The sequence below is a fragment of the Equus asinus genome, chromosome 19 (assembly GCF_041296235.1).
Source record: "Equus asinus isolate D_3611 breed Donkey chromosome 19, EquAss-T2T_v2, whole genome shotgun sequence".
NCBI lineage: Eukaryota > Metazoa > Chordata > Mammalia > Perissodactyla > Equidae > Equus > Equus asinus.
This window is the reverse complement of record NC_091808.1, coordinates 28,738,354-28,747,504: the sequence shown is the minus strand read 5'-3', so window position 1 is coordinate 28,747,504 and position 9,151 is coordinate 28,738,354. Positions and strand designations below refer to the sequence as shown.

General features: G+C 40.3%; 1 protein-coding gene across 1 annotated transcript; it reads left to right on the top strand.

Annotated features, from left to right (window-relative positions):
* Positions 1 to 233: 233 nt before the first annotated feature.
* Positions 234 to 1,181, top strand: LOC106827564 (olfactory receptor 7A10-like). The gene has a single exon (XM_014835467.3). It carries the CDS (start codon positions 234 to 236, stop codon positions 1,179 to 1,181), a length of 948 nt encoding a protein of 315 aa, XP_014690953.3.
* Positions 1,182 to 9,151: the final 7,970 nt, after the last annotated feature.

Sequence of the window (9,151 nt, the reverse complement as noted above, 5' to 3'; positions counted from 1 at the left end):
TAAAACTGTAGAATACCTGACCCTTAAGAAAAAAAGTTGATTAGGACAAAAATTCCATGTCAGATGTAGCATGAGGGATCCCCAAAGTGGGCCATATCCATCGACATAATATTAACATTATTTTTTTTTTACTACAAATGATAAATTGTAGCATTTCAAGCATGTTAGTAATGTGAGTTTGTGTGAAAATTAGTCACTTTATTTCCTTCTTTCCTAGAAGTCACTTCCACCACATGGAATCAGGCAATAATACACAAATTTCAGGATTTCTTCTTCTGGGATTTTCAGAGAGACCAGAATTGCAGCTCCTCATATTTGGGCTTTTCCTCACTATGTACCTGATTACTGTGTGTGGAAATCTGCTCATCATCTTGGCTGTCACTTCGGACTCCCTCCTCCACACACCCATGTACTTCTTCCTCTGCTACCTGTCCTTCGTAGATATCTGCTTCACCTCCACCACCATCCCGAAGATGCTGCGGAACATCCAGACACAAAGCAAAGTCATAACCTATGAGGGCTGCATCACACAGATCTATTTTCTCATACTCTTTGCAGTGTTGGACATCTTTCTCCTAACAGTGATGGCCTATGACCGGTTTGTGGCCATCTGCCACCCCCTGCACTACACAATCATCATGAACCACCGGCTCTGTGGACTGATGATTCTGGTGTCCTGGATCGTGTGTATCCTGAATTCCTTATTACAAAGCTTAACAGCATTGCGGCTTTCCTTCTGTACCAACTTGGAAATCCCCCACTTTTTCTGTGAACTTAATCAGGTGGTCCAACTTGCCTCTTCTGACACCTTTCTTAACAACGTGGTGATGTATTTTGCAGCCATCCTGCTGGGTGGCGGTCCTTTTGCTGGTATCCTTTACTCTTACTCCAAGATAGTTTCCTGCATACGTGGAATCTCGTCAGCTCAGGGGAAGTACAAAGCCTTTTCCACCTGTGTGTCTCACCTCTCTGTTGTCTCTTTATATTATTGTACAGTCCTAGGAGTGTACCTCAGCTCTGCTGCCACCCACAGCTCACACTCCAGTGCCACAGCCTCAGTGATGTACACTGTGGTCACACCCATGCTGAACCCCTTCATCTACAGCCTGAGGAACAAAGACATAAAGAGGGCTCTGAAATTATTCTTTGTGAAGGAAACTACAAAATTGTCCCAGCACTGAAAAAGTGCCCATGATTGCAGAGGTCAAAACCTCAGAGACAGAAGATAGGATCATTTGATCAGATGTTTGCAGTGATATTGTTCTTTCTATTTACTTCCACCTCAAATTCTCTATTCAAGTAACTCCCTTTACTAAGCTTTCTGCTCTCTTTGATAACTAACATTTTTTCCCTTTGTTGTTTTCTTACTTTTCAAAATTTATTCCAGTCATGGATCAGAATATTTGTAAATTCCCATTAGCTTAATGAAACAGCATGGATTTTCTTTTAGAATAATTTTTCTCAAATGGCATATATCATAACAAATAATTTTTCTTTTGTTTTGCTAAAAGAATTATCATGAACTGTACTACTTGTATGGAAAAAAAACTACACTTGATGACCAAGGCAGTTTCTACAATTTTATAATAGAGGAACTCTGAGAGCACAATTTTCACTCTATGCCAGGCATTCCTTTGTGTGTCACTATCTTAACTGCTCCTGCAGATAATGTAGACCGTAACACACTGTGGTGGTGTGTAACTGGTCACTGGGTTTTATTCTCCTCATTAGGATCTTATGTTCTTTCAGCCTGGTGTGCATGATGCCTACCCTAGTCACTGGCCAAATGACCACCAAGCACATTTCTCCCAGAGGACTTTTCATTGAAGGACAAGTTTCAATAAACACAGTGACTTAATATGACCTTAGAATCACAGAGTACGTTCGATTTTATGAAGCAAAATTTACAATAACACCTTGTATTCTATGCAGAATATTTATTTTTACTCTGTACTCTACTCATTGGAGTATGGAGAATTGGTAGCCATGTATAAAAGGTTTTATATTTTTGAAGAAAGATTAACTGACGTTTTTCTACTTTTTATTGAATTACTTTTTATTTCTGCTTGCAAACTTCCAGTGTTATTTATAACACAAATTCTTTCATTGCTATAAAGAAAAAATGTTTTCCCCCTTCTAGGTATTGTCATCACCATGAAAGGGATGTTAAATGATCATTATCATTATCATCCCTTAAGCTCAGGATATCTATCTTCTATGATTAAAGAATGACTCAAAAGAGAGCTTGACTTCCTGTCCAGCCATGTGAATCTGGGTCCCAGTTTTCCTGAACAAACATGCATGTCCTTTCAGTCTTTCCTGGTTACCTGGAAATGAACCCTTACAAGAGGTTTAAGATACAGTTGTCTAAAATAAACTGAAATAACAGAGTAACTACGAATGCTGTCTTCAAAGATAAGAACAAATGCCAAGAATAATCAGGAGCAGATTATTATACTTGTCCTCCCTTCTGTTCAGTTTGATTATTGAATCAGTTACCTGTTGCTTCATAACAAGCATCCTGAAAGAAAAAGATCGAATATACCACCTTTATTACCAAAGGGATTGCACAGTGGGGAGCTGTTCTGAGCTCTGCTGATCTCATCGTGGGTCTGCAAGTTGTGAGTCTCCACACTGTGCCTCTAAGGCTCATCCACGATATTGTGTGAGGCCATGGTGCTCTTCTCACTTGAACCAATAGATGATCAGTTAACTCTGTTTCTATATATGTATATTTTTTTTTTTTGAGTAAGATTAGCCCTGAGTTAACATCTGCAACAAGTCTTCCTCTTGTTGGTGAGGAAGACTGGCCCTGAGCTCACATCCATGCCCATGTTCCTCTACTTTATATGTGGGACGCCTGCCACAGCATGGCTTCATGAGTGGTGCCACGTCCGCATCCAGGATCCAAATCAGTGAACCCCAGGCCACTGAAGCAGTTTTACCCAAAAAAAGTGGATCAAGTGTAAATTGCTTTCGCTTACTTCTACTGTCCCTGTATCCATCGATGACACTTTTTTTCCGGCCAGGTAGAAGAGATGTCTCCTACCGCTGCTCAGTGTGAAGCAGCTGCCTGTGCTCCGGATCCTGTTCTGATCCCGGCACCTCTAGAATTTTCTTTTTGTAACTCATTTGTTGAAGAATAATTACGTGCTACAAAGTGAACATATTTTAAATGTATAACTTGATGAATTAAAAGAGGCATACAAAAATTATGGTACACACTACATTTCCATTTGTGTAAAATTTAAGAAAGTGCACAATAAACTTTAATGGCCTTTTAAGGTAGTTGTTAAAATTGGCTGAGACTTAGTCTTGCCCAAATCCCCACCCCTGGAGCAGCAACCACAACCAGGGGAGGCCTCACAAACCTGGAGCTTCTCCCCAAGGAGTGAGGAACTCACACCCCAACTCCAGCACCCCAACTCTGAAGATCTGTATTTGCAAGACAAGGCTCCAAAACATGTGACTTTGAAAACAATTAGGGATTATGACCATGAGCACAAATGGATACAGAAAATGGAGAAACTGCTCTTAAGGTGTTTGTGCAAGTACTCACTTGCTTCAGTGTCCAATGTGGAAGCAGCATTTTGAAAAGTGCCCAGACCATATGTGAAGGGGAATAATTTGCCAACCTTAATGCATCCGCCAGAGGGGGAGTGCTCTGTCAAGGTTCTTTCTGAGGAAGGAGGCACTGGTGGGTACCATTTTTGTGCTCTCCCTTGGCCTTGCTTAAGTTGCCTCACTGATCTCCCCTCTGCCTCGCTAAAGTGTCAGGCACCCCTCATGTTCCCCCTCTGCCTTACTAAAGCCAGTGTGTGCCATCCCTGCCACCCCCACTGCCTAGCTAATGCCTGCAGGTGCACTTCCTGCGCTCTCTTTCTGCCACACTCCACAGTGCCAGTGTCTCGTGGAGGGGAGATTTTACATATACCTGGTACCCATGCTTTTTATTTTACGTACAGAGCCCCAGTTTTTATGGGAGCAGCCAAGGGGACACCAGTGAAAGCCTGGCTCACGAGGCCAGGAGGGCTCGCACTCTTGGGTCCCATGGACTATAACCATCAGAGAGACAGTTTTTGACTGGCAGCCATCCCAGGACACTTCACTGATGGCAGACTGAAACATAGCATTGATTTTTTTTCTGAAAAAGAGGCCTATTTACTTGTCCAGGAGCTTTGGCCTGACAAATTCTGGTCTGTCATATTCATAAAGGCCAGGGGAGGCATTCCTAGGGAACAGAGGCCATGGATGCAGTTTTTGGGCTCTCCCTCTGCCCTGCTCCAGCCTTCTGGTATCTCAGAAAGGAGTTTATACCCTTGCCTGGTGCCCCATTTTTTGCCACTGCTGCCAGGGGACATCTCTATATCACCTGGCTCTAGAGCCCAGCAGAGCTTAGGTACACTGGCCCCTCAAGACTATAAAAAGCAGAAAAAGTGTCATTAAACAGCTACTGCCCTCAGGGCACAGCAAGGAGCAAAGGGTCCAGGAGCTCAGTCTGTCTGTGAGAGAGGCTTACAGCTTATCACTGCAGCTGCTGCCTGAGGGGCAGGCTTCTACTCTAACACACATCTAAGGGCTCACCAAGACCTACCCAGAGGTCTCAGAAGATGGGCCCATCTAACACTTTCTCTACTGCATCTGGACCCCCAGTGTCTCTGGGAGGGGGGTTTCCTCGTGTCTGATGCCCCAGTTTTACATCTAGCACCTCAGCTTCTGTTGCTGCTGAACAAGGGGCTCTCCTTGGTCGACCGGTTCTCAGACAGTGTCGACTGGAGGGGCCTTCTTTGCACTCCGTCTGTCTTACCACAGCTCACTGGTACCTCTCAGAAAGGAGCTTATACACTTGGTGTCTGAAGTCCCGGTTTTCCTAACTGTTGCACAAAAGACACTTCCAGATCACCTAGCCTGGAGGCCAGCAAGGTTTATGATGGTGGTCCCACAGGACTCTATACACCTCATATTTTAAAATCTGCTGTCTGAGGTCCTATTTCAATTATCCTGAAGTTAGACGCTGACTGAGATTCTGCCATTTGGAACAATGACAGGTCTTGGCACACCCACAATAACTGGAAGCTATGAAAAATAAAACAGGATGATTGGACATCATAAAGATTAGAGAGAAAACCAAGAGTTAGGGCAAGGCTGAACAATAAGTTTCATCTTCCACATGAGGCCACTCTTTCAAGATGGGGAAAAGTAACTGTTTCACCCAATGCATAGAAAGGACACAGATAATCAAGCAAAATGGGGGCAAAAAAGAATATGTTAAGAACAGAAAAACAAGGTAAAACCTCAGAAAAACACTTGATAAAACAAAGATAAGTAATTTACCTGATAAAGATATCAAAATAATGGTCCTAAAGATGCTCACCAAACTCAGGAGTAAGAGATGAACACACTGAGAATTTCAACAGAGAGGTATAAAATACAAGAAAGTACCAAACGGAATGTACAGAGCTGAAGAATACAATAACTGAACAGAAAAATACACTCCAGGGGTTCAACAGCTGACTAGACGAAGCAGAAGAAAGGATCAGTGATCTCAAGGACAGGACAGTGGCACATACCCAAACAGAGCAGCAAAAAGAAAAAAGAATTACAAAAAGTCACCATACCTTGAGACAACATCAAATAGAATAACATCCACATTATAGGGGTACCAGAAGGAGAAGAGGGAGAGAAAGGGACAGAACATTTATATTTGAAGAAATAATGACTGAAAACTTTCCTAATCTGGGGATGGAAACAGACATCCAGATCCAGGAAGCCCTGAGAATTCCAAATAAGATGAACCCAAAGAGATCCACATTCAGATACAGTATAATTAAAATGTCAAAAATTACAGATAAAGAGAAAATCTTAAAAGCAGCATGACAAAAGCAACTTGTTACATGCAAGGGAACCAACATATGATTATCAGCAGATTTTTAAGCAAAACCTTTGCAGCCAGAAAGGAGAGGCACAATTTATTCAAAGTGCTGATAAAAAAGCAGTTTCCACCAAGAATACTTTACCTGGGAAAGTTTTCATTTAGAATTGAGGAAGAAACAAAGAATTTTCGGAACAAGCAAAAGCTAAAAGTGTTCATCACCACTAAACCAGCCTAACAAGGAATGTTAAAGGGACACCTTTAAGCTGAAAAAAGGCACTAATTAGAAACAACAAAACATATGAAAGTATAAATCTCACTGTTAAGGTAAATATATACCAAAGGTAGTGAATTAATCACATATAAAGCTGGTATGAAAAAGACAAAAGTAGTAAAAATAACTGTAAGTACAATAATAGGTTAAGGGATACACTAAATAAAATGATGTTAAGTGTGACATCAAAAACATGAAACATGAGGAGAGAGCAAAAATGCAGTTTTATAGTGTGCTCAAACTTGTTATTATCAATATAAAATAGACTGTTATAAATATAGGTTGTTTTATGTAAGCTCCATGGTAACCACAAAGCAAAAACCTATAGTAGATAAACAAAGATAATGGGAAGGGAATCTAAGCATAACAGTGAAGAGAGTCATCAAACCATAAAAGAAGAGACCAAGAGGAGAAGAAAGTAACAGAGAGTAACTACTGAAACAGCCAGAAAATAATTTTAAAAAAGCAATAAACACATACTTGTCAATAATTACTTTGAATGCGAATGTACAAAATTCTCCAGTCAAGAAACACAGAGTGGGTGAATGGATATAAAAACAAGACCCATCTATATGATGCCTACAAGAGGCTCAATTCAGATGTAAGAATATACACGCACTGAAAGTTAAAAGATGGAAAAAAGATGTTGTATTCCAATTAAAATCAAAAGAAAACTGAGGTAGCTATGCTTAATTTCGTACAAAATAGGTTTTAATACAAAGCCTGCAGTAATATACAACAAGATCTACCATTTATAAATACTTATGCAGCCAACGTAAAAGCACCTAAATATAAAAAGCAAATATTAAAGGCAGAAATTGACAGCAATACAATAATCGTAGAGGACTTTAATACCCCACTTACATTAATGGATAAATCATCAAGACAAGAAGGAAAATTCAGCCTTAAATATCACACTAGGCCAGACGGACTTGATCAATATATATGGAACATTCCACCCAAAAGCAACGGAACACGCATTCTTTTCAAGTACGCATGAAACATTCTCCAGGATAGATCATATGTTAGCTCAAAAATATAGTCTCAATAAATTTAGGAAGGTTGAAATCACATCGAGCATCTTTTCCAACCACAATGGTGTGAAACTGGAAATCAATTACAAGAAGAAAACTAGAAAATCACAAATATGTGGAAATAAAACACCACTCTACTGAACAACAAGTGTGTCCAAAAATAAGTCAAAGGAAAAATTTAAAAATACCTGGAGACAAATTTAAAAACGTAGGCACTAAGCTCTTTGTTTTCATGACAATATTGCCAAAACAATCAGGAACTTCATACTTACGTCACAAATTCACAGGTGTCATTCACATCCTCATTATAACAGGCTTATCAATTATAACAGATACATTTAGATTTTATGCACCATAACTTAGCACACTGAAGTGATGACATGACTTGATTTTTATAATAGTTCAGTCTGTGAGGTGGTACTGTTATGAACCCAATTCTCCATTATAGAGATGGGGCTCAGAGAGATTTAATATTCTGCTCAAAGGTATAAACCAAATAAGGGGTGGAGTCTTGGTGGAAATTCTGTCAGGATGTAGAGCTATTAGGGGTTGTGTCCCCATCAGAAGTCAACCCTTTGAAGATCCAAAGTGATAGCAGACAAATTCCTCAGCATTATACTGTTCAGAAAATTAAAACTCAGAGTCATGATGAGGTGCTGGGAGGTTTAGACCTCTGGAGCAGCAGAGTTTGTGGAGAATAAGTAATAAAAACTAAATTCACCTGGCCTATAGCGCAGTCTCCTGGGATAAAAGATTTAGCGAGAAAAATTTCCATTCTGTCCAGACCAGTGTCCCATAGGGAAATCACGTACTTAGAGGTTGGAGTAACAGGAGGAAAATGTGCCTAATGAGCAGACGTAGGGAGCTACAAATATCTCCTCTGTTGCAGTGCCCCAGGGCATGCAACCTTGGGCTGGACAGGACGAGGTTGTTTCTTTTGGAGACCCAAGTCTGCCTGGGGCACAGAAAGCTTGACTCCTTCCTGCTCTCTTGTCAGGGGACAGAGCTTTAGTCTCCATCATCAACCATCCAGGGAGGAATTCAGACTTCCACACACAGACCTGCCTCTCAGGGACTCCCGGTGAGTCTGAAAGCCCAGTATGTAGTTCAGGAAAGCGCCAGAGAGAATCAGAGCTTGCTTGGTTTTGCTGGCTTGATTAGTAAATTAAGGTATTTATTTATGATGCTCAAAAGAGAAGTGAACATTGAAACTGGCAAAGCAAGTGTCATTTTTGACACTTAAATGAGAGTAGAACATAAGTCCAAGGGTCTTTTTAATTAAGGGGAGCAGGGAAGTAGAGTATTAGCTGTGGGCGGATATACAGTGAAATGAGTGTTTATCTTTTTTTTTTAAGATGGGGCATCTTTGACTGTGTTTCCATATTGATGAGGAAGACCCGGACCAAGGAATGCTTGCAGACACGTCCTTGCAGCGGCAGTAAGTGAGATGTACATTTCGCAGTATCTTCTCTCAGTCTGGGTATTCACATTAAAAAATTAATAGGTAAAAGGGGTATGCTGGTGAGAATTACTTTACAATTGTCTCATTACCTGTGAGGTCGTATATAATGTGGGTTACTTAGCCAGTTACTTTCCCTTTTGCAAATTATCCGTGTGAGTTTTTTGCTTTTATAATGTGGGGTCAGAGTGTTTTTACTCATCATTTTGATTGCATTCTTTCAAACAAAAAATTGTTTTTGTCACCAACTGGCGGTGTCATTTAGTTAGCCTATATGTGTGAAGATGTATTTGTGGAAAATGTATGAGTTCATAAATTTAGTTTGGTCAATTCTGTCAGTCAGATTTTTTGTGTTCCATTTGTTTTGGTTTGTTTATTTTCTTACTGAGATGCTTAAGCTGTCATTTCAATATTCTTCACCTGTGAATCTTTGCCTTAAAGGAAAAGGACCGTGAAAGTTCTTCTACCTCCTTAGAGATAATAAATCACTTTTACATATTTCCAACTTGTTT